General features: G+C 39.6%; 1 protein-coding gene across 3 annotated transcripts in view; it reads left to right on the top strand.

Moving 5' to 3' along the window:
* Window positions 1-9,540: 9,540 nt before the first annotated feature.
* Window positions 9,541-25,512, top strand: part of RAPGEF4 (Rap guanine nucleotide exchange factor 4) — a 161,279-nt gene continuing 145,307 nt past the window's right edge. Inside the window, exons 1-3 of one of the 3 annotated variants that reach the window (XM_052792497.1) lie at window positions 9,541-9,794; window positions 22,803-22,945; window positions 24,091-24,179. In XM_052792497.1, the coding sequence (XP_052648457.1) occupies window positions 9,730-9,794; window positions 22,803-22,945; window positions 24,091-24,179 (297 nt within the window). In that variant the 5' untranslated portion in view covers window positions 9,541-9,729. The remainder of the gene's footprint in view (window positions 9,795-22,802; window positions 22,946-24,090; window positions 24,180-25,512) is intronic. The other 2 variants (XM_052792496.1, XM_052792498.1) reach the window with 2 other exon arrangements.

Raw genomic sequence — 25,512 nt, 5'->3', positions numbered from 1 at the left:
CATTAGATCAATGAGGATGTGCTTCCTCACTGCATTACTTGACTGCTTCTGGAAGCCCAGTGTCTAAGAGGTCTTTGTCTCCTGTTAACTTCCCCAGTGATAACTTCATTTTTTCTTTATCTGCATGGAATTTTCTATATGAGATTCTTCTCCATGGTCCTTGAGAAATTCAGATCCTGTACAAATTTGGAGTAAAGAACTTCTGACCCAGCAATCTCTTTTCTTTCCAGTCAGATGCTCACCTCTTACCCTCTTTCTCTGCCGACCTCTCATTTCCTTTTTTTCCTAGCTTTTGTTTATCTACCCTTCCCATCTTTCCACTATGAAAGAAGCATTAGGAAAATGGGCACTTTAAGATAATTTAAAAGCTGCTGTCAGGCATGAACGTTGCTAATTTCAGGGGACAAGGGAGAATCTGAAATGTGGAGTCTTTCTTCCATCAGGAAAATCAGAGAACACTGAAGACAACAGACCATCTCTGTAAAGATTTGCTGTACGTTGTACAGTCTCCACTTAAAGCTTTCAGATTTGTATAACTTTTCTCTAGAACCAATACGACTTATATGTGAAAACACCTATGCTTCAAACTAGGTATTTATTGTTTTTATGCTACTGTTGTGTCATTAACATATTTTTAATCCATCCAGGTCTCCTCCTGTTGTTTTTACACACAAGGTAGCACCTCATGATTGCTACTTGAGTACAGGGCTGCTATAGCTGGGTTTCCTGTTACACAACTCAACAGTCTGTTTTTTAACCAACAAATACCACCTGTCTTTACCAGCCAGGATGGAGTCCATGGCAGTTTCTTTCCCCACTTACCAATTGGTTCACCTTTTTTTCTCAGCCATAATACATTGTTAGGGCTGCCTATGCTGTATTCAGCTCACTCTTTACCCATTTAGTCTGAATTATGTGCATGTATAAGCCTGCAAGCAAATTTATTGTAAGGTGTATTTTCAAAGCTGTGAAAAGAAGACTATAAACATTATATATTATCTGAGGTGAACTGTGTCATTTTTACTGTGTAAATAAATGATTGAATTTGTTTTTCTTGTTTCATTTGCCTAATTTCATTATTTGTTTTTTATGGGTGTATGTTAGTGCCCCCAGCAGGCGCTCAGAAAAAATTTGATCTGTAATCCTGTGATCCAAACCTTGCAGAAAGAATGAACTTGTTTACTGTATTGTGATGAATAGAATAGCTGCATTGAATGTGTATGGAGCTGCAAAATGGATTACTATATAAATGTGTTGTCATGTGCAAATGTGTCATGTATGATCTTTACCTATAACAGACCATACTGCACTGTACAAGTAAAAATAAAGCTCTGAATACTTTCATTAGAGTACTCCTATGATGCTAATTACAATCCTGTCCTTAGAGTAGTGAAGAACAACCATGTAAACAGGACAGTCTCAGACTTACTGAATGTCCTTGACTTTCATTGAATGTATTTATGAAATTATTGCTTGCACTGAAATAATTTGCAGGTTTTATCTGAGTTTACTTTACACAATTGGACTCATAGCTGTCTATCTGCCTGACTGAAAGAATTTGCAGAAAACTAGAATTTGAAGAAAATAAAATACTTGTTTCTTTATTCACTGCAGATCACACGTCGTTATTTCATGTAAGGTCTAATTAAATTACATGTCCCAGTTATATAGGACTCATTGACAAAGGTTCTTAGAAGTGTTTATTTTATGATATGGATAATATTTTGCAGATCTCAATTTTACAAACAAGGAATCAGTGGGACAGCTAAGGTTGCTCGCTTCTATTTCAAAACAAAGGCACTGGGAGGTAGAGAGGGAAGGCTATTGAAATCACCTGTGAACTACAGGACAGGAATTTTATTTGCCAGGATTCTAAGTACCATGTCCCTTTTTCCCTTGAAAACCTATTAATTCTAAGGAGAGATGTGGTGCTCACATAAATAAAAGTCTCTACTACTGAGAGGTTGTTTCATGAATTATCATGAAGGAGCTCAGGGGGACTGCAGTCAACTGATTTTATGCCACACATCTCGTGAATAATACAAAAATACAGATAAATAGAAGAATCTCAACATTGCATCAGAGCTTTGTTTTTTAAGTACTTATGCATCAAACAAAAACACAGTTGTGAAAAGATTTATAAATACATATATATGATATCTGGAAGTGACTGCTAGGAGAAATGGGGAACAGACTTTAGGAAAAATAGATTTCCTACAGTGATCAAGTAAGGTTGGAAATGAAATCTATTTGAAATTAGCATGGAAAGATCAATTATGAAAATAAGGGACCTAAGGAGGATCACCTTTTACCCATTACAAATTTTCTTGCTGAGCTATCATCTATGAGGACATAGCAACCACAAGGATGTTTAATGGGGTACCTTGCTCCTAGGAACTCCCAGGCTTTCCCTCAGACTCCACCCAATAAAATGATGAAATCTAGTTATTTCATAATAACGAATTATGATAGCCTAATGGCTTCAATAGCAGCTGTAGCAAATTTAGGGACAAGCCATGAACTATTGCTCTTCCTGCCCAGAAGTATATCCATCTGTACCTAGCAGAGAGAGCTGACACTAAGTTGTTAAGATAAAACTCGGCCTGAACAGTTAAAAATGTGTTCCTCTGGCTCTGCAGCCAAGCAAAACCACCTTTTCTTTCAGCCTTTGACGAAAATTTATGATTGTTGAAATACAGCAAAGCTGGCAAGGAAGGATAAAGGAATAAGGAATTATACATATAGACAATAAGAACTTAATTTGCTTTTGTACCTTGGGTGAAAGAATGACTGAATAATTACAATCCAATGATTAATTCCATTAGCCATGGTAAGTTAAGTATGTTCCAGAGAAACTGAGACATTTGAGCTGACAGTGCAGTGCGGATAAGGTACAGTGGAATTTCTAAGTGCATGCTGTTGTGTTATAAATGAACACTTGTAGGGTCAGGTCAGGCCCAGAGGCAGCACAGCTCCTTTCAGACAGTGGGGAGCTGAAATAACGTACTTGTCAGGCCCTTGTGGGTATGTGGAGAGCCAGCCTAGCACTCCATGAACCCTATTCCTATGACTGGGCATAAAGCCAGACCCTCTTGACCACATCTGTGATTCAGCCCCAGCTGATCAGTTTGATTCAGGTCCATTAAGAAGCACTGATGTGTCTGCCCTGTACTCACAGAGTAAGGAGCATGATGGCAGGCTGTGTGGGTCTAGCGTGGCACTAAGTTCTACTGCCTCCTGAAAGTTGTACTGAAAATGGACATAGCACAGTCTGAGTCCCAGCCTGCCTTGTATCTTTGGCAACTGCAAAGTATTTTCTCGATATTTATCATCTGAAATTCCTTATGTTGTCCTGACTTGCGCATACAAAGTTCTGTTTAAACCCAGTATGTTGACATGCCTGTACATCTAAACACTAATAAACTAAAAAAAAATTTACATAAAGTATTGCATCTTCAAAGAACTATACTTCATCAGCTAATTATCTTTACAATACTCTTGTGACTAAGTTAGAACTTGTTATTTATTTATTTCAATAGACTTTCTTTTTCCTGTGAAATAAGATTCTCAGATTCTGCCTTCTGTTCCCAACCCAGCTATCTAGGTCTTGACATAACTGAGGAAGTGGATTAAACAGAATAGGCCCATTCATACCTTCCCCTGCTCATCTAGTTTTGTAAGAGTGAAAGAATTTGACAAAAATCCTGTGGAGAAAACCCCTACTCAAAAGAAAGTAGTTAAAGTAAAAATATGAAACCTATGCATAGCCATAATGTTGTCAACTTTAATAATTTGAAGCATGTTTCTTACTGTGTGGTTTCTCTAAGTCTTTTTGGAATTAATCTCAGCGTATGGGCTCAGATTTCAGGTGTGCAAATCAAATGACCATCTGTTCAAAATGCAACTCCACAGAAAGGCTTTGATATTGGTCATCAAACAGAAAAATGTTTATAGCACTTCTGTGCAACTCGCTGCTAAACCTGTGCCAAGTAATAATACAAAAGGTGATTGCTGCATCGTGTTTTCTTAACGAGAAATGGTATCACAGACTCATTGTAATTCATGCTATAACTTAAGAGTATTTTATTTCAAGAGTATTTTATTAGTATAATCTAATACAATCCTCCTTGTGTTGGCCCTTACTATGGTGTGGACAATGCTTTTATTTTACATTCATTAGGAAGGACAATGTCAAATAAGGATGGGTAAAATGAAGCAGAATACAGCACTTTATATAGTGAATAAGCAGTCCTTTACTGTTCAGAAAGTCTGCATAACTAGTAAGGCATATATAAAATTGGACATATGCTGTAATTCCAGTTACCTCTTTTGCTTTCAGGAATTCAGGAAACAGTTCTGGTCCTGCTGAACACAACAGCAAACTGCCAACTGATTTTAGAGAGCGCAGAATCTGAACTTTACTGATTCACATAAACATCAGCTCAGCTGTGTTTTCTCCACCTTGCACCTGTGCTCATGTTACGCCTTCTATATAGGCCACTGTATGTTTTCTTAGGTGTCTATCTGTATCTCACTTGTATCTGTTTTGCTGGCAACACTGAGACCTTTTCCAGAATATCACAGTAGAGCTATCATGAGGAGCGTGGTGGAAGGATTTCATGAATGATGGGGTGAAAGGCTTGTGGTGCTGTGGAATTTCTGAAAAAGGTGCTTTGAGAGCAACTGGGGAGTTGTCCTGAATCAGTAAGTAGGACAGGAGCAAGAAAGAGCTAGAACAGGGAATGATGCAGGAAGTTAATTTGGGAAGGAAGTCCTTACTTGTTCTGAAAAAGCCTTTTCTATGTCATTATATGCTGGGTTTAAGGATTAGCATTGGAGAGGAGAATCAATGTGTTGCTTGTAGGCTTTACAGGGCAGTTTTATTGGTATATGCATTTGTTTTAAGTTTGTACATCATCATATTTTTGCAGCCCTCACAGCATACAAATCCCCAAAGAACTCATATGCGGGTTTCTCTGTCTTTATTCCACTATATCCTGATTACTCCTTTGAAGTCAGTAGGTGTTGTGTATGTACAAATGATAATACATTTTGGTTCCTACAACCCTAACCACACTGAATGTAGCACTGCTGGATTCTAAACATGCATCATAGTTCTGTCAGTCTTGATTTTACTTCCAGGACTTCCGAGCGATATGTTAAACCATTGCTCAAGGTAGAATTTATGTGCTCATTCTGGACTTATGCTAATTAATTTGGCTTCCATATAGCAACACAAAACATGCTTAAAATCAGCTTAAGTGACAAACTTGAGATTCCTCTAGGGAAAGGAAATCTTAAATGTTTTAAAGCTGCTGGAGCTGGCCTCATCTTACCTTGTCTCCCAGTTGTATTTTAGGGACAAAGGATTGTAGTCAATGCCTTGTGCTATCAGTTAGATTCAGTACAGTCAGTCTGAATTAGAAGAGTCCTGAGGCTCAGCAATACTTCAACAGACAGAGGAATTGGGAATACATTGGTGGCTGGAAGCCAGCTGTTTCCCCTAGGTACTATCTTGAACACAGATGGCCATAACTGAGGACTGAGCTTCTGGGGATTTGTGTGTTTGCACTGAAATTTAAAAAAGTGCTTTATGATGCCAATGGGCAGGTTATAGATTCTGTGCCCACTAATTCCTCACTATATCATAACTGTAATTTCATTAGTATGAAGTATTATACATAGCATCCAAAACTGCTGTAGAAAATAGGGCAACCCCTGCTGTTCTTTGTTTTAACTTTGTTGCAGTTGCTTGAAACTTCTTAAAAGTTCTTGATATAATTAGTGGTATAAAGAGGTTTCCACAGTAGCCCTCTTTTGTACCCTATTACTGTGTAATGCACATCTTAATAAATATACTTAGTACTTTTTTTCAGGCTCTAACAACTATCATTTAGTCTTTTGGTTCAAGTTTTTCATAGCAGGTTCCTGTTTGAGGGGAATTTATTTTTTTCTGGAAGATCTTGGCAAGACCTCTTTGGCCATATTTGAGTAAAAAAGTGAAGGAACGAGTATTTGTATTGGCAAGAAAAAGCAAAGAAATAGTCCAGGTATGAAATTCAACATGATCTGCCTTATATCCCATAATGCAAACAACAGTTTGGACCCTACATTTTCTGACTCTTAAGTCTTATAGGCACAAGATAACTTGAAGGCTGGCTGATTTCTGGTTTTCTGTGGCTTAAGGGCTTCTGCATGGCCCTGTCATTCCTTTGTAAACTGTGTAAAGTTAAAAGGCCAGTTGATCTTCACATAACTCAGCTGGCAAACCTCCATTTCCCAGCAGCCATCTCCTTTGAAAGCAGCTGCCATTCCAAATTTTTGGCTGCATAATCAAGTCTCACAAGTCAGATTCCAAAAAGTCCCATTAGCCTTCTATTCAACAGGGAGAAATTAAATCTGAAACTTTATTGTGGAGTTCCACAAATGCTGAAAAAGAATGATCTGTTTCTGAGAAAGATATTTTCGCACCACCAGTCATTTTAATGATGCATAATCCTTTATGTTTTCTCAGGTGAAACTTCACAAAAGGTGTATAGATACAGGTGAGACTGAGCATAAGTGCATTTTTGGCCATTAACGGTCCTGGGTCTCACATCTCTTTTGGGTCATCTCTTTTTCATACAAGTGTGTAGCTTAGAAAAGTAATGAAGAATGGGCACTATGAGGCACCACAAGGAGATATGGTCCTTATACTAATGAAGTGTGCTTCAGCATTTTCCTTCTAGCATATGCTCTTACTCACAGGTGAATGGGCACTTGACCCCATTAACATAAGGCCAGTACTCTCAAATGATATGTTTCCTAGGCTTGTTATGGTCTGAATTCTTAAGAGTCACAGGATAATCTACATTCTATTTGACTTGTCATGTGACATATATACTGCTTATTTGGTACCTTTTATCTCAGGAGAACACGCACTGACCTGGGGTCCAGGATTTCTGATTTCAGTAGTCAGGAGCTCCTGACATTTCTGTGCATTTTGAGGACCCTTTGGTTGACACAGGCTGATATCTGAACCAATCAAATATTTATTCCCTGCTGCCTAAATTTCTCTGAGAAGTTTCACTCATGTCTTATCAGAAAGCTACATGATTACTCATAATCCAACTGCCAGAGGTATATTTTGGCTGTCTTGCTCTACTTGCTCTCTAACTGAGACACTTCTGAATGAAGTATGGATATATCCAGGGTTCCTAGCCCACTCTGGGCCTGTCTAGCTTGCACAATCCACAAAGAGTTAAACTCTCCTTAATGGTTACTCCACAAAAAGGTGCATCTCTGAGTGGTGTCTGCCCACAGCCAGGCACTTGAGCAATATCCCCTTCACGCCTACAGGCACTGCATTCCTTGGAATCAAAAGCATGGGTAACTGCAGAGGGCTGTCCCAGGGAAGGTAGGTTGCTTGGTCAAGGGTATGTTCATGAGCACCAACAAAGGTTTTCACAAGTTGCATCCCAGGAGAGCATTCCAAAGGTCTTGTCTTTTCAAACACAGCCTATTTTTTCCTAGCCATCTGCTTACCAAGGAAGTATCCCTACTGCCTACCTTTTATGGAGGCCTAGCCTGTCCTCTAGCGGTTGGGTCATTAAACATCATATGGATGGGAGAGGACTTGACAGAGGTGGCTTGAGTGAACGCTAAACAGTGGTGGTGGCACCGTGGTTTTGCTGACTGAGCTATGCTGTTGCTATGTACAAAACTGCTGGTACCGGTTTGTGTAATGCTGTTTGTGTCAGTAAAACAGCCTGTGAGAAAAGATAAACGCCTTCAGCTAGGAGTCATTTCTGGGTTCCTTCTCAGGCCTGATACCAGTTAAGAGAAAGGAGCATATACTGTAGTTTAAACTGGGTTGAGGGGAAAAAGGGCAGAAAGGGCTGCCTTGTGTGATTGCTCTGGAAGGAAACCTGTAATTATGTGGAAAAATGTGATGAATGTTTTATAACAGAAAGACAAAATTAGTGAGCTTTATTGATTCATCTGTAATGTACGTACTATGTTATAAATCATTAATTCGAGAATTTAGAATTTCTTACACTTGAAGCTCTTGTTCTGTTGGTTCCCAAACACTCACATATTGAGGAATGAACAGCATTGATTTTCCTCAAGTAGATTGATTGCTTAGATGCAAGAATTTCTTATTTTTTTCCCCATGGACTATAGCAAAGGAAGAGCTGCAGCTTTGTTCTCACTAACTGGCAGCCTCTTCTACTCCTCTGGCATGCACTTTAATTTTTTTAAGGCAAAATGAAAGAATTGGCTTTTGTGGCATTCTCCTCTGCTATGCCAATTCTTAGCTGTATTCTTTTAGCAAAAGGGATTTTTAGATATATTTCCTTAGATTTTTCATCATACTGTTCAGTATCCTGATGTTAACATTTATTCCTGTTAAAGTGCTGAAGAAGCTGTGGCAGCAATGAGGCTGTTAAAAGGTAGATGTGAAATGTGAAGTAGCGCATGAATGTAAGAAAATTACACTTGGTACAGTGAAAGAGATTAGGACAGAGGGCAGAGAAGATAGCCCATGGAGAACTGTAAAAGGCACTGGCAGATTATCAGCATCTGAATTAATCATTTGTGTCCACACTGTAAAGCAGAGAGGAGTTATAACCCCGAAGGCAGGCACAGTTTGAGTTTTACTTTGCTATCATCTACATGTAACCCCAAACATCCTGCTGAGATTTGTGTAGCTTCCTACCCTTCTCCCACACTACTCAAGGCAGGTTGTGCTGACTGTAAGCTGAAGCTTACGGTTATACACAGATTACTTGGGAAAATATAATCTAGAACCTGAAATATTTTGTAGAAAGTATTTCACATAGAACTTTGCAAAACAGGCAGACCTGCTGCTCTGCATTCCTTCCTCTGCTCATCACTTTTGAAAATCATGTCTGCATTAGCATCCCTAAAAAACCTGCATCTTGCAGGCCATGCTGTCACAACGGAAGGGCGTATATGGTTTTCATTGTATAGTAGACTCACGTTTCTCATGCTGTGTGCTGGGTTCCTTCCAATTGTTAAATCCTATTCACAGGCTGTACTGCCCAGCTCATTTTTCACCTACAATAAACCAGAGCCTTTAGGACAGAGTTTCACAGGCGATGACAGGATGGACAGCAGGCTGGCTGAAGGCTTCAGAAAAATTCCTGAAATGTGGACTGCACCTTCTGCTCAGCTACTGTGGGTTTTCTACCGGGAGGACAGACACACAGGGCTCTGGAGAGCTGCTAAAATACTCCCGAGCTGCTTATTATAATTAAAAAGCTTGTATTCCCCACCCCCCCCAACCCAGCCACGGACATCTCTGGTGAAGCAAGGGCAGGCACCAGTAAGCCAGGCTCAAGTGTGCGTACTGAGGAGCTCACGAAAACCGGAGGAGGACGACACCACCTTCCAGGAGGGGGGCAGCTCCTTTCCGCCCCCTCCCCGGGCCGCTACCCGCCGGCTGCGGGGCGGCAGGGCCGGGCGCTCCTCCCGGCCGGGCCGACAGGTGCCCCGGGCGGCCGAGGCGGCGCCAGGTCACCGCCCAGCCGCGGGCCGAGGCGGGCGGACCCGCACCCACGCGCACCGCTGCCTGCAGCGGGCAGGGCGGGCTGCCGCGGGGGCCTGGGCGAGCCCATCGCGCCGTGCGCGGAGGGAGGGAGCGAGGGAGGACGGACCGACCGACCGGCGGGCGGGCGGGGGGAGCCGCCGCCAACCGGGTGCGCGGCGACCTGATCCCTGTCCAACATGGTCGCCGCTCACGCCTCCCATTCCTCATCCTCCGGCGAGTGGATCGCTTGCCTCGATAAAAGGTATCGGCATCTTCACAGGAGCGGCTGCGGAGGGATGCTGTGTGCGTGTAACCTGCCCCCCGCATGCGTGCGTGCATGGATGCATGTATATGTGTGTGTTTGTGTGCGGACACCCCCTCCCCGCTCCCCATCAGATCCTGCCTTACATAAGGAGCGTGCAGGTGGGAAGCAAAATGCCCGGAGGAAGCCGAGTCGGGGCGGACGGGCAGGCAGGATGAGGGCTCGAAATGCTCTGGCAGCGGAGGGGACGGCTAGTTCCCACTGGGATAGCTGCTCTCCGCCGGCCTCTGCTGCCCGGAAAATGCTGCACGTGGTGGAGGAGGGGGAGCTCCAGGGCGGGGAGAGGGCGCCGCGGCCCGGCGGCCTGGGGCTGCCGGCCGGGGACCCGCCGTGCCAGCCGTGGCAGACCCGCTGCCTGCGGCGATCGCGCCCCAGTCCGCCCTCCGCCTCGCCTCGCCTCACCTCACCTCACCTCAGCACGCCGTCCTCCGCCTCGCCTCGCCTCACAGCCCCGCGCCTCACCTCAGCACACCGCCCCCTGCCTCGCCTCAGCACACTGCCGCCCGCCTCGCCTCACCTCGGCACACCGCACCCCTCCCTTCCCCCCCCACTTCACAGCCCCCGACCCAGCCACCTGACAGGTCGGGCGGGAAAGCACGGACCCTCGCCTCAGAGCACTCCGTGGCGCAAGCCGGTGCAGGACTGTTGGCCGGAGGGTGGGAAAAATAAAAATGTCCGCCCCGAAAAAGGCCGCCGGAGGCTCCCGTCAGCGGCGGCAGTCTCTTCTCCCCGCAGGGGCGTCCTGGGGGCCTGCGGTTGTCCACCAGGCTGGCGGCAGCGTTTGCTGCGGGTCAGGTACAGGTGGGCGGCCAGCACTGCGTAGGTGGGAGTTATGGCTGGCTAACGTGTGCTCAGAGGTGGTGTGCTCACTTCTAAAAATACAGGCAATTTTTTTTTTTTTTTTAAATAAATTCTTTGGACTGCTTTCCCCGGGTGTTGCAGCAGCGAGTCTCATGGTGTTGAGTTGCATGGTGGGTAGTTTGAACGTCCTTTGCTGTATTTCTACCTTCAACAGTTACTGGATTAGTTCATAAGTGAAGTAATTTGATTTCTGAACGCTCACAGTGTCTCCTGTAGTCTAGGAAAATAGTTAACAAAAATTTACACCATAAATATGCTATATGGTTCAAATAAAGCTATTGAAGAGAATTCACTTACATGGCATATAGCAGTTTACTGAGCATCATTAGCCAGCTTTTCGCAGTTGATGCCATTTGGGGCTGTGCTGTGGAGAGAAGCCTTTGTGCACACAGAAGGAACCTTCCTTTTCTCATAGTTTCTACCATTACCAGGTAACCTCCTAGTGTTGTAGGACTGCATCTCTGATTAGGTTTTCCTTAACAGTCCAGGCAGCGAACTGTAAGAACTTAATGAAGCTTTCAGTCTAGACACCTAGCACATATACTGATACCCCTCTGTAACACATGACTTAAAAGAAGACTAACCGCTTAGAGGTTGAATAATGTCTATAAACGTTGAAAGTACTCTAAATGTAAATACAAACAGAACTGGTGATGGTAACCTAGCCATATAAAAAACAAAGTGAAGCAGAGGGCCTGATTGTCTGCTCTGTAAACTGACATTGTGCAGATGTGAAGAAGCAGAATATGAGCCCCAGTACTTTTAGATAGGTAATCCTGTCAGTTCTCAGGTTTCTTAAATGCAATATATTGTGAGATCTGAATTGTAAACTAAAATTCAGGGGTTTGTGCTTAATGGGGTGCATAGCCTTGCAGAGTGAACAATGTTTTTAGGAAACACGTGAGGCATTTTGTTTAGAAATCTCTCTGCTACTATATTTATATGCAAATTAATATGCTGACCATTTTTATAATGGGAATTTCATTAGAGCTCTTAAGATGAAACTTTTTCTTCTCTTTTTGTTACTTGGAGTAAGCTAATGGCACCAATTTGTTGAGTGGAAAGAATCAGTTCCAGGTGCCCTGAAGGTTTATGTATTGCTATCCTTCTTTTCCGGAAGGCAATCTGGATGTAGGACAAACCCAGGACATGAGAGATTGTAGGTTTTTTCCTGGTCTCTGTCATGCTTTGCTTTGTGATCATAGGAAGTACACTTAGATGTTTTGTTCTGGTTTTCCGTTTAAAAAATACAGTTAAAGCTGTGTTGGGAAAGTGCTATAGAAATCTAAGTACTATTAGGTATAGCATTTTTAATTAATTTACACACTTGTATTTCTAGAGTGTATTTCTTTTCTATAGATGATCTATCAGTGTACTCATTTGAATTATTATGTAATTTCTATGTATTTTAAGCTTTTAAAAAAATCTTATAGCATTTTCTAACCTAGGTGTGGATTCTGTGAATATAGGATAATTTAATGAGACAATTCTCTGTAGGATACCGTGTGTTTTTATTAAAAAATAAATATAGTTTTAATATGTTTTAGTTAATGAATATATTTTCAGGAGGAAGGCAGTTCTAAAACTGGTATGCTTTAGAATTTTAGGTGAGCCTCAGCAAAGACAATTAAAATGGCATGTAATATGGATTATCCAAATTCATTCTTTTAAAAAAGGGAGAACTAAACTCTAAATAGAAATAACAAAACACATAATGTACAGAAATGATGTGTTTTGTAAATGTTCTTCATGTTTTTCTCCAAGTCACATATCAAACTAGAACTACTAACATCTAAAACAAGAGCACATATAAAAATGAAGAACGACCAAAATGTTTCAGGAGAAATGTTATTACTGTGCAGAGTACTGTGGGCTAGCACCACCAGTGCTTTGACCATGCAGCTTCTGTGTGTGGTTACTAACCACAAAAGCCAAAGATCAGCACTTTAAAATCAAATACACAGGACACTATTTATATATAAAGTCACAAGTGCAAAGGTAAGGAAAAGCAGCAACAGAAAAGTTCAGAACACTGTGCTCTATCAGGAATATTTTATTTTTGCAGGAGAGAAAGATCATCAGTGGTGAGCAACTGTACATCCTGGTTGTACCTGGAGATGTAAATAATTTTTCTGTTAAGGAAGCCAGTCCTTTTATCTTTGAAGTAAATAGTTGCCTTACCACTGATTTCCTACGGAGCAGAAGCATGCCTACCATCTTAGCATTTTTCTGTATGTCCAATCTGCACATAATTAAAATAAGGTTGCTGATTTATCCAAGTGTGTATAATTAGCTTAGAAACAATGTCTTCTCTACTGTCATGGTTTCTTTCACAACAAAGACTATCTAACCAGGAAATTTCCATGTTGACATATCTTTACTGAATGGTAGACAATGTATTTTTTACGTAATTATTATTTCTCTAAACCTGATCACAGTTATGAATTCAGGTGTTTTAATTGGATTCAAATACAAACTTTTTAATGATGTACAGCATTCACAACAGTCAGAGATCCCAGGATTTCATAACTGTCTATGGCATCTTGTGTTTTTCTCTGTATTAAATATAACCTTCAGTCCTTAGCAGACTGGAGGAGTAGATCACAGAGCAAAGCATGTAACTTTGCTAGCCTATTGTGCTAAGAATGTTATCATCTTTGCTCAGCTATTTCTAAATTATTTAAATATGAATGGGCATTTGGAGGACATATTGTACATACCGAGCCTTTATATCCTTGTTAGACTTTCCACTTGCATCATTTACATCTAACAAAACCAAAATAACACATACAGGATAATATCTCAGATCTGTACCTTAAGCCAAGCTTGCATAGATTTGAGTGTAAATTCGGACTGAAGCTACGTAATGGCAACATATTGGAATCGGGATTTATTTTTTAGTTCATTGTAACATATATTTGAGATGTAAGGTATCTGTATATGCTTAGTAGTCAACAGGTCTCTTGTGAGTATAGAGATAGGCTAAAATGGAGAACTGATATTCTGAAAGAATTGTCGTAAAAGAAATATGGAAAATGCTTGTCATCTTCTATAACCTATAATTATGTTAAAGATAATGGGATATAGATTTATAATCAGGCAATATTGTGAATATTTTAGAATTGCTTTACAATGCTATTTTATTTACTTTTAAAATGTATTTTTATGCGATTGGTAAAACATACACTGACTTCTACCCTTGCTTTTTATTTGTAACAAATCCATAGAAATAACACCACCATTTTTCACATAGTTTGGATCTGAACAAAATCATTGACATACACTGCAGCTTCTTTTGGCCTGCGTGCTTGGCATTTTCTATCTGTATGTCATACGTGGCTAAGCTGGCGTATACTTGGATCAAGTCTGTGTGGGGATGTATCGGCAGCAGGCACCACGGTGGATGTGGAAACTCGGAGACAGAGCAGTATAGACATAGCCCAAATGCTTTCTAGCACTTGTGCAAAGGTGCACTCTTCTGAGAATGATGAATAATAACAAATTTATCTTTCCGCATCATACAACTCATTTTCTAGTCCAGTGCAAAGGTGCGGTCTTTGATGAATAATAAAAAAGCCCTTTTTCTTTCCGTATCTTCTCAGAGAGACCAAAGTAATTGTTAATATAGCTTGCCATAAGCTTGCAGATCTGTGCATTTTATTGAATATATGAATTCATAATAACTCGTAGAGAGCAGGAGTTGTATTTTAAACAAATTCAAGCTGTTTTATTCTCTGCTCACGGGCTTAGGCATTTCTAGTATCAGCTTCTATTTGTTACATGTGGTTGTAGTAAGTTACACACTTGTTCTATGGACAGGTATTAAGAGGAAGAAAAAGTGGTTGCCCTAGCATTCATGTGTATAAACATTGTTATGGCCCACCAGAACAAACTAGTACATGCACATGCCTATTAGGACATGATATATTCAAATTTAGTTGGTAGTCTTGTGGAGTGGCTGCATGACTGGTGTGGTACTTGTGCAACTGTAGGTTTTCTCTTTTACCAGGTGATACTGGAAACATGTCTAAACTGTCATTGCCTGAGTTATTTCTGGCATGTTGTTAGGATTTGATCTCTAAAATCCTGTATTCTGAGCAGATTAAATTTCTTTTGTAACAAAAACTCATATTCTAGCAAAGGAATAAAAACTCAACAAACCAGCTAGTTGAAATCATGCCCTTAAAGCCACCAGATATTTTTCAAATACAAGTATTTTTTGTATCCAGTGTGACATCTGTTTTTGTGTGCATCTTAAAATTTGCTGCATTTAACAAGCCTATCATTCTTACGATACTTCCTTTGTTCTTTAGTATTTTTTTGTGCTGTATCTGGCATGATCACTTACTACTCATGCTGCTTTATCAGCATCCTCAATGAATGTTTTGTGAACTGACTTTCCACTTCATCTTTGAATTCAGCAGTTGTCAAAATGTATGTCAATGTAAATCTGTAGAAGTTATGTCATAGTTGTTGTAAGTTTTAAATTTTCATTAGCTGTAACAATGCAGATCCTAAATGGGTAAAAGTGCATTTTGCGTAGTGTATGGGATGGCAGTGGCCAGAGTTTGAATCAAAGGATATCATCACTTGTGCATATTGTTCAATTATAAATTTCATTTGCAATGTATCTCAGAGTCTGTCATCATATTAAAATGCTTTTGATGCCTATTATGAAGCTGAAGTGCTGGTTAATTTAATTTCATCCAGATCTACTTCTGTCAAATGGAATTTTAACTGTCCTGAGCTCCACTTCACATTTATGAAAGTTGGAAGGTTTATTCAATAAGGTTTAGTCACACCTTGATTGCAAAGCATGCACCATACATAAAAATTTTCATAAATGAAAAGGAGAAAATTTCCTTGTAATTTTATTTTTTCTCTTGAAGTATTTTGTCTTTTTAAAAAGCATATGAAAGTGAAAAAAATTCTTTTATGTTTTGTTTCTTGTTATAGCTGTATTGTTCAGGTAGTGTATTTTTAACTTGAGATAAATCTTTCTAAATATCATTACATAATAGATACATCTTTTGGCATTCCACTGTTTATACAGGTCTAAAAATTGACCTGTTGGAAGGATGCATAATTTGTAGAGCAGGGTATGTAAAGAAACAAAGCACAATTGATTGCTCTGTCTAACCCTCCAATAATTTTTCAGTGCATTGGCCAAACTGAGTTGAAGGCACAAATATAATAATGAGATGAGTGTGTATGTAAAGGAGAGTCCCCCATATTTGCATTCTTTGGCCCTCGCTGAGGAAGACAGAACTCAATTATTACAAATTCTGTCTGACTGCAGCTGACAGCTGGTCAGTCTGCATTTAACTGGCTGGTCAACCAGTACCTGCGTAGATCAGGATTATCTACAGCATTTCTTGTGCCTTGTATAGCAGGACATGAGAGATTATCACAGGGGTTCTGAGTATAGGTGACAGTAGTAATTTGTTGGAAACTAAGCATCGGCAGTTTTACTTGTGTTGCACCTTTTTTTTTTTTTAACTCTGGAATGATTTGTATGTATAAGAATCCTAGGCAACAGGGTTTAAATAAAATTTTACTTCCTGTGTGTCAGAGGAAATGTGAAAACTGGAATCCCAAAGTCTCATAAAATGGAAATCAAAAGAAAAGAATTGTAATTTGATTATTATTTGAAAACCTCATGATGAGGCTTTTCCCATGACAAGGGAAAGAGGAGCTGAAATGTGAATGTTGAAAACGTGGATTTGGTAATACTACTGTAACAAGTGCAAAGTGCCTCTTGGGGAGGGAGAGTTGATTGCCTTTTGTCCCCATGGAAGTAAACCCTTATCTGGACATTACTTCAGATTAAAAGTAACTTCATTTATATCTAGGATTTAAGTCTCTTTCCACAGGTCTGAAATGCTTTGATAAGTAACTGGTATCCCTCTCTTAAACTTTCCTTTCTCAAAGAGAAATTAAATGTCAAAGAGCCTTACAGCATTGCTTGGAGGACAGAGGTGCCTCAGTGTTGTCCTGCTCTCACTATGGGAAAATGGTATCTTGGTACTAGTATTCTGCATCCTACTGCTTTGCTTTCCTGCATGTCAGGAAAGGGTAGGAGAAAGTACAGGTATCACAGAGGAATGAGCTGGTTTCAATGGTATTCCTTGCTGTTTTCTCCGTGCTCATGTTTCAAAGCAGAATATACTTTAAAATATTATTAAAATTCACAAAATGGTCCATGGTAGTGATTACTGGTACTTTCCAGCTCATAGAGTTTGCCTTTGCACCTTTGAAGAGATGCTTCAGTTTTAACCCGGAGATGAACTAGTTTTATTTGTCTATTATGTAGTGTGATAGTCTGTTTTCTACAGACAGCCTTGCCAGTGGAAGAAATACATCATATCTGCTCATCCTTCATGGGCTGTTCATTGCTGTCTGAAGTGCAGTATTTTGCCCTTTTAAAGAGTTAAAAAAGAGCAAGGGAAGGAAATAGACTTCAGTGTTTTCATTCAGTTAGAGCAGGGTTCAGATCTTTGAACAGATGTTATAGAAATAAACATTTTAAAATTCTAGAGGCATCTTGGCAAAGAAGGTGAAACTGCCTATCTTCTGTTTTTTCTTTTTCAAGTGTCAAACCAATTACGAGGAAGAACCTAAAAAGGACATATATGGTAGAAGAGAAAGTAATAGGTTATAGCTAGATAAACTTGATAAAAACAAAACAAAAAACTTCAGCTTGTTCCTTTCTTCTAGGTTAACAAGTCTTTCACAGCATACATAAACATTCAAATATTTAATCTTAACACCATCAAAATAGTTTCTTTTATAAAGCTATATATGCTGCACATGAACAGGAATACTTGCCCAAATTATGTATGTGAAGAATTGTAGCAATTATCCTCTGTCTGTATTTGAACTTTGAGCTTGAATACTTTGCACTTAAAAATATGAAATAGCCTTTTGAAGATACTCTTCTGGCAGTTTTTTTATAATTTCCTTTTACAGATAGTCAGGTAGACATTGTCAAGAAAATTGTTTTATCTCTATAAAATATATGCCTGAAATCTTCATAACCAAATAAATCAGGGGTAAAATATCCTTTAAAGAAGCCTTATTGACATAATTGAATAGAGATGTATAACTAGCATTGATGCTGTTACTTGTATATGTATGCTTTGATGTTGTATTGAAGAAGCAGAAGGAGAACATAGATGACATCTTGTGTGAAAACATTACTGCCAGATAAGACTTACTATGCTCTCAAGAGGCAAATTAGCAATATAAATAAGGAACTGGATAAAGCGTTCAGTGGTCAAACAAAACAGAAAGGCTTGTAGGATAGTGAAAATAAATTAAATACTCTTGCTTTTTGTAATTTCCTAATAATTTTGTAGCCCTGCTTTGCAGCACTGGAAATGCCCACCTCACTTTGGCCACAGTGAAATGGGATGTCAGCACAGTACCCTGTTGAGATACAAATTTGGGGACAATCATTTCAAATTGAAGATTAGAGGGGGGAGTGTAGGAATGTCACCCATGCATTATCCTTCATGGTAAGAGTGTGAAGTTTTCATTTCCAAATCAGTCATTCCTCCTGCATGGTTCTGTCCTGGCATTTGCTATGGTCATGTCATGATACCTACTCAGTTATGGCTGCCAGGCCAGTTAGTGAAGTGTGGTTACTACAGCAGCTGCTAAAGCTCTTTCTGGGCTTGTACCCTGCAGATTTAAGGGAAGTGGAGATATAGCAGCACCTGTCCCACAACGATGCTGAAAAGTTGGGAAAAAGGAGTAAGAAGCTGGTATTTTTTAAGCAAAAAAGGTGAAGACAAATGTAACACTTCCACAGTTTGTTTTAATTAAAATTTATTTTAAATTGGGTGAGGCAGCCTAGGGAGTGGGTGCTTCACTGGATAGGGTCATAGGTTTTCTACAAGAAGGATGGCCTTGCCTTAAAATGCTTCTGCTCTAGCTCATACCTCTACCAAACTGTTGAGAGCTGAAGAATTTTAATTGATTTAGGAGGGTTGTCCACACTTTTAGATTCATCTATGGTCCTATTCCATACATTGGGCTAGAGCTTTCAGAAACAGGAGTACACTTAGGAAAGGACAGAAGCTTTAGCAGAAAATCCAGTGGTAGTTGAAGTCTCACTGAAATGCATTTTTTTAACTTCTTATGCTCACGGATATCAAGTTATAACTCTGCAGCATCAGCAGTGAGGGGACACTTCAGTAGCATACCAGCATCAGTGTCAAAGAACAGAACAGAAGGACATCCTCACCAGCACTAGTTTAGCAGGGGGGGGCTGAACTCAGTGAGATTGCTCCCTAGTGAACAGCAGTGGTGATCCCAGAGGAGTGACTTCAGATGCTCTGATATGGTCTCTGGAAAAGCCTTTCCAAAGGCTTTTGGAGCCATGTAGGGGGTGTAGGGAGATTCACCTCCTTGTCCTTGGTTTGGGTAATGGTTCCTTTCTAGATTAATACCACTGCCTCCTGTCAGTGTGACTACAGTGACATTAAAGCTTGAATAATTCTCCATCTGCCATCAGTAGTACTTTTCTAATTAATAGGTTTAATCATTGATGTTTTGAGGAATATATTATAATATTAGCTTATTAAATATTATTCCAAACTATGCTTTAAAAGAGCCAAGTTTGCAGCAATTTAGTAAGATAGCTGCAATGAGGAAGTAAATTTATGTTGTCCTGTACTGGTGTTGTTCCATGCTAGGCAGCTTGTACTTAGGAAATAGAAAACAAAATTTGGCATCATAAATATATTCATTAATGTTAATTTAATGATGATGACAACAGTTACAATGATGATAATTTTATTAAAAGATAGTTTGTAGAAAGTGGTCAAACTTTGCCTGAGTGTGGAAAAGCAGTTAATTGATGCCATGGTGTTTTATTATTCTCATTATGCTGTCTCACTAAGTATCCTTTTGAAACCAGTCTCATTGTTATACCTTATAAGCACTTAATAGAAATGAGTTTGAGTGCTACTACTATTACTGTTACACTGCAATCTGGAGATTGTACACAGGCAAAATTCCATGTCCTAGTAAGGACTAAGGGCCACCTCAGCTTGGGTCACCTGGTGTTAGTTAATTGCCTACTCCTAAACATTGAGGACATTTCCCAGGAGCTCTGATCAAATCCAAAGGCACTTTGTTGTCAAACAACTTAGATCCTAGTTCATTTTTATGTTTATTCACCATCTTAACCAAACAGCTAATTCTTATACTAGGTGTTTGTCTGTGTGTCTTGTTTGAGAGACATTAGTAAGTTGTTATTCTGGGGTACAGTTAAGATTCTTTGCATGTTTCTGTGCTGGCTACTGGTTTTTGGTTTTTTTTTAAAACATAGGTAGAGGAAAAGGTATATTTTCTAAGATAGATTAATGATTAAATCATTCACTGAAAGCCCCTCCCAGATTCTAGCTTCGTTTCCAAATGTGCTGGATCAAAATGTGTGCCCTCCCGGTAAAAATATTTGTGGAAATTTCGTGGTACACAGTAGTATTAAACCCAGTGTATTTTGAAGAAAAGCTATGGAAACAAATGGCTTGCAGTAATGAATTATTAAGAAACATTGTAAGGAATGTAACAATTTTCACATTACTACTATGCATGTTACTTAGAAGTTTGGATTCCTCTTTTTGTTTAGAGCATGGCTGTGTGTCCCCTTCAAATGCCCACTTCATGTACTCCAAGTGGAAGTAACGGCTGCTAATACAAAGTGCTCAGCTGCTTTGCTAAAGTAAGCCACTAGGAACACACAACTTTGATTTGTCTTTCCCAATAAATATGGAGTTTGGTTTCTCACTGCTGTGCTGATGTTTAAAACTCTGAAAAGTGTGGCTCAGCTGCCTGTGAGAATGCTTGTCCTTCCATGATGACTCACTTAACTGGGGTCATGAAGCAGTTTTGTCAGAAGAAAGAGCTTTTCCTGCAGTTCATCTGCCTGACATGACACTCCTTGCCACATCAATGGAAGTGAGCCCTGCTCTCACCTTCTGAACTTCTGAAGCCCCGTCTCTTGAGCCTTCAGCAGCTCTCAGGAGAAAAAGCTACACAGTCTATGAATTAAATCCCCCCAAATCTTGTCCTTTTGACAGGACCAGAAGTGGAAGAGATTTCTGCACTCACATTTCAGAAAAGAGCACTGAGAGAACAGTGTTGATTAAGTTTATACAACCTGATGCATGTTGTTTGCTAACTCTGTTTGCTTTTTCCCTGTCTGACTTTATCAAACAATTAGAACCACCAAACACTGAGATCCTACAGTCAATTCTATGCAAATGAACTGATGGACTTGAATGGAGTCAGCTATGAGCAGTTGTATGAATGAAACAGTCTCAGACACAGTTTTTCTAGGAAATGGGGATATTCTGAGAATGATGTCCCTTTTTTTCCATGTCAGGTTTTGCGGTTAATTTTGAGAGTCCATACATTAAGGGAGTTAGTGTCCCATGTGCTAGTGTAGCTTGGGGAGGGATCTTGTATAAATGGATTTTAAATCTGTCTGCAAGCTGCACCTCTTAATCTTCTTAAAAGGGTTTTGTCAAGAGAGTTAATGCTTATTAGTACCTGTCAGCTAGTGCACAGTCAAAAAAAAGGAATGGGTGAAAATCTTACTTGAAATACTTCAAAAGGGAGCTGCTGTAGTTGGTTGTGGTTTGAAGTGGTGAGAGGATGTCACTGTGATGTAGAAGCAACTGTATACACCAGAGAGTTATTATTGTCATCTGTAGTTAATAAGGGTAAGTTGGAGTATAAACGAGGATAGATATTTAATCCCTCCTAGACTTAATTTAATAAGAAAGATGAGACAGAGATTCAGTGTGAGTAGGATTTGGGCTTCTTCCCTGAGACAAAGTTTTGGATCCCTTAAGTCTTTGGTTCCAAAGAGGAATCTTTAAAAAAATCCTGTTGGAAGGAGTGCTTACACTGTGGGTGTAACAAAAAGATTATAGAGATATGTATTTGTGAACTTAGTCTTTGTTCATTGTAAGTTACCTGACTTCTGTTCATTTAGAAGCTCATCCACTGGCTAAAAGAACATTTTTGTCAGTAAAATTAACTAGCAGCATTTCAATGAGTGATAGGTCTGATGATTACTGACAGTCGTCTATCTTTCTGGTACCCCTTTGTATATAAATGATTTCTGCATCTGATCCAGCATGATCTCCTAGGAACATTCTATGTTTCTTTCTGTACGTAGTGGTAGGCATTTAGTCTGTTATGAAAGATTCTTTCTAATGCTTCGGCTAGTGGTTGGCTTACCTGCTGATTCATAATGTTTGATAATCACATTTAAAATACATGTTATGGAGCTAATTCACTTTAGTTTCATAAATACGTAGTAGTTTTCCGAATGTGCTGTACTGCTGGTCCACATGCTACTTTGTTGGAGGAAGTTCTATGATCTTATTTTTCTTGAAATCTTGTTGTTTTAAAGGTGTTACTGTCATAGATTTTAAATATTTGGATTAAAACTCTTTACCCTTGCCAATGAAGAGTTAAGATTCTTGCTTGCATATTTAATTTGTCCAACATTAAGAGACAGGAACTGCATGAAAGAGAATGTACTTTAATAAAGTTGTCTTTCTTGCTTGAAAGTGAGAAAACAGAACACTCAAGTTAGTTTGCACCTGGTAAAATGCAGAAGAGACGTGGATATTGGAGTTACTGCTGATATTGAAAGCTTTTCTTTTAGCCAGATAGAGAACTTCCATTTTGGGCACCAATTCCACAGAGCTCTTGTATGTTTGGACATTTCTTTATTCGTGTTCCCTTACAAACTTAAAACGATATATCATTATAAGCTCTGTAGGATAAGGACTGTATCATCATATACGCTTTTACAGTAATTGCTACAGCAGGACTTTGGTGCTAAATGGGGCTTCTGGACACTGCTGAAATGATAATAGTCATGCTCAAGTTGATAATGGACAGTTGTTAGGATGTTTTGAAAGGGTTTCATTACGTACCTGTGTGTAATTGGTTTATATTATAGTATGATGTTTAATGCAAACATTTGTAAGTTTGGTGCATATAGGTAGGGAAGTTTCTTTGATAAAGCCCTTGAGAATTTTGTCCTTTGTTTTCTTGCAGACCTTTGGAACGTTCCAGTGAAGATGTAGATATAATATTCACACGACTGAAAGAAGTGAAAGCTTTTGAGAAATTTCATCCAAACCTTCTCCAGCAGATATGTCTCTGTGGATATTATGAAAATCTGGAAAAAGGAATCACATGTAAGAGAGCTTCATATGATAGTCTATTTTATGTAGATAAAATTAGGGGTTAGGCTGGGATTGTCTCTAGGAGATTGATGAGAGAGCACAGTCAGTGGAATGGCCATAAAAATGTTTACAGTCATAGTCATGGGGGAAGGCAGGACTAAAGTGCTGCTTGCTCTACAAATGCAGTGTGTAGTGCATCTGTGGTAACAATGCACGCATTATTGGATTTAGGACTCTGCCACTGTTTTGTTGAAAGATTAGAAGCAAGTCATTACACTTAAGTCTCATTCTTCCCCTGTAAATGTATTATTGATCTCTTTTGTAGGTGCTTTGTGATGTCAGGGGCAAAAGCGTATCACCTAGGCATATCACTAATAGCATGTGGTTTGCAGTCACTGAGTAACACAAGACAGATTTGCAGAGCTGCATACTGCTGTGGGGTGCAACAGCTCTGTGCCTTCTCTGGCAGCCCATGTGCCAGATGAAGGTGGATAGGTGTGCTTGGTCTATGAAGCTGAGATCAAATTAAGTGGTAGTCCTATGATGGGAATGTGTGAGTTCCCAGAGCTGTACCAGGGGAATAGCTAATGGAGACCTGTGGTATTTAGTAGAGTCCCGGGTACCCCTCAGGTAAATCTGGCATGCTTTAGGCACACAACACTGGGGTTTACTTAGAGTAATAGGAATTCTAATACTCTGTAATCACACAGTTGGAATGCATGAACACCAAAGTCCTGCAGTTGCTTCTCAGCCAGAACTCTTACTGAAGTCAGTGGGAGCTGTGTCTGCTTTGGAAGATTCTGAATTTAAAAGGGACATTGTTCAGAAAGTCTTTTTTGTTGTTGTTGTTGTTGTTTTTTATTTTGTTTGTTTGTTTTGTTTATTAAGACAGCAGTAAAAGCAAAGCAAACTGGGGAGAAGAGTGAAGCCATTCTATGTGCTTTCATTGTTTCTGTAGTGTTATTGACCAGTTTACTAATATATGTGCTTTCCAGTGTCATTGGAAACATTATTGTAATAGTAAGTAAGTAGGCTGATATGACAAATTCTATAGTGCCAGCAGTGACTATAGTAGTACAGTAATATGAGAGAAAATGTTTGTTAATGTTGCTAAACTTAAAGAGATAGCTTTTATTTACAAGATTTCATCTTTCCAGTATTCCGTCAGGGTGATATTGGGACAAACTGGTATGCTGTTCTGACAGGATCATTGGATGTGAAGGTTTCTGATACAAGCAACCACCAGGTAAAATAGATTTTTCGTTTAAACCATCCAGTCAGTAGTACAAAGAAAGGGTATGACTTATGCTGAGGTAGATAACAATAACATATATCATATAGATATTTTGTCCTATCACAAGCATGTTTCTCTGAGTCTGCTTTAGTCTCAGTTGTCCTTTCTCTATGGAGGTAAATCATGCCATTGATTTCAAGAAAACTGAAATGTAATGCTCTGAAAAGGGGTCTACATTTTAATATGAAACACGACTCCTCTGTCTTTTCTAATAGTGCCATATGAAGTTAAGCTAAAGATCTAAGAGTTATTAATTCATTCCCTGGAAATATTTTAATTCAGTCCTTGTTCAGAAAGTTCAAACCAAACCCACCAACTTTGCAGTTGCATAACAGCATACTGCAGTCTCCACTGCAAGAATGGGAAAGTAGTATAGTAATAGTAGAGTATTGGAACTGCTGCCATGTTAGACTAGAAGCCTGGAGGTAATACCTCTTCAAGTGTTAACAAATACAAGAACAAGTAAAATTCCCCCCAAATTGCAAGCGATTTCTCAGTATCTTGGCACTCCGGGATTTACAAAATCGGGGAATTTAGAGTAAATAAATAAGTAAAAAGATGGGATATTCTTCCTGGAAAGTCTCCCACCCATGTCGTCTAACATCATGCTGACAAGTCATGCACTTTCTCCTGCGAGTTGAGTCTTCTGGGAAGGCATCATGTCCCATTCCCTGCTCCCATGTTTGAGATCTGGGATTGTCCCATCATGTAGGTCAGCATGGGTTTGTACCTCTGACATGTGACTCATTGTGCCTTCACATGAGTGGTACAACTACCCAGGACCTGAAGTGTAACACTACCCCTTTTTCCCATCTTGACTGAATATAGCATACATGGGGGTTGTTGGTGGTATATTCTTTGCCCAAAGTTTGGCTGATTGAGGAAGGCTTCTTGCTCATAGCAGATTGGCAGAAATTGGATTTTTCACTTTGTTAAGCACTGCATCACCAGTGAAACTGGGTCAGGATGCAAGTCTGGGCAGTGTGTGAGCACTGGGTCTTTCTACTCACCGTAAGATGATAGATAGAAAAGGAACTTATTTCACATCATTATTTTTAGCAACCTCTTCACTGTACTAAGTAGAGACTGATTGAGAGTGTAATTAGCCCAATTTGAGCAATTCTCAGCACGGCCTGGCTGTCATTGGTATTGTCACGATTTGGAACAGGACTGGAGTCTTACAAGACCCTTTCCTGTGTGGGTCTAAAGCAATCAAGAGTATTTTCCGGTGTTTGCCAAAAGATGGCACTACACTGTTGTTAAGGTCCAATGCTCTTTACTGAAT

Source organism: Harpia harpyja, chromosome 7 (genome assembly GCF_026419915.1).
Source record: "Harpia harpyja isolate bHarHar1 chromosome 7, bHarHar1 primary haplotype, whole genome shotgun sequence".
NCBI classification, from domain to species: domain Eukaryota; kingdom Metazoa; phylum Chordata; class Aves; order Accipitriformes; family Accipitridae; genus Harpia; species Harpia harpyja.
This window is presented reverse-complemented; position numbering and strand designations above follow the sequence as displayed.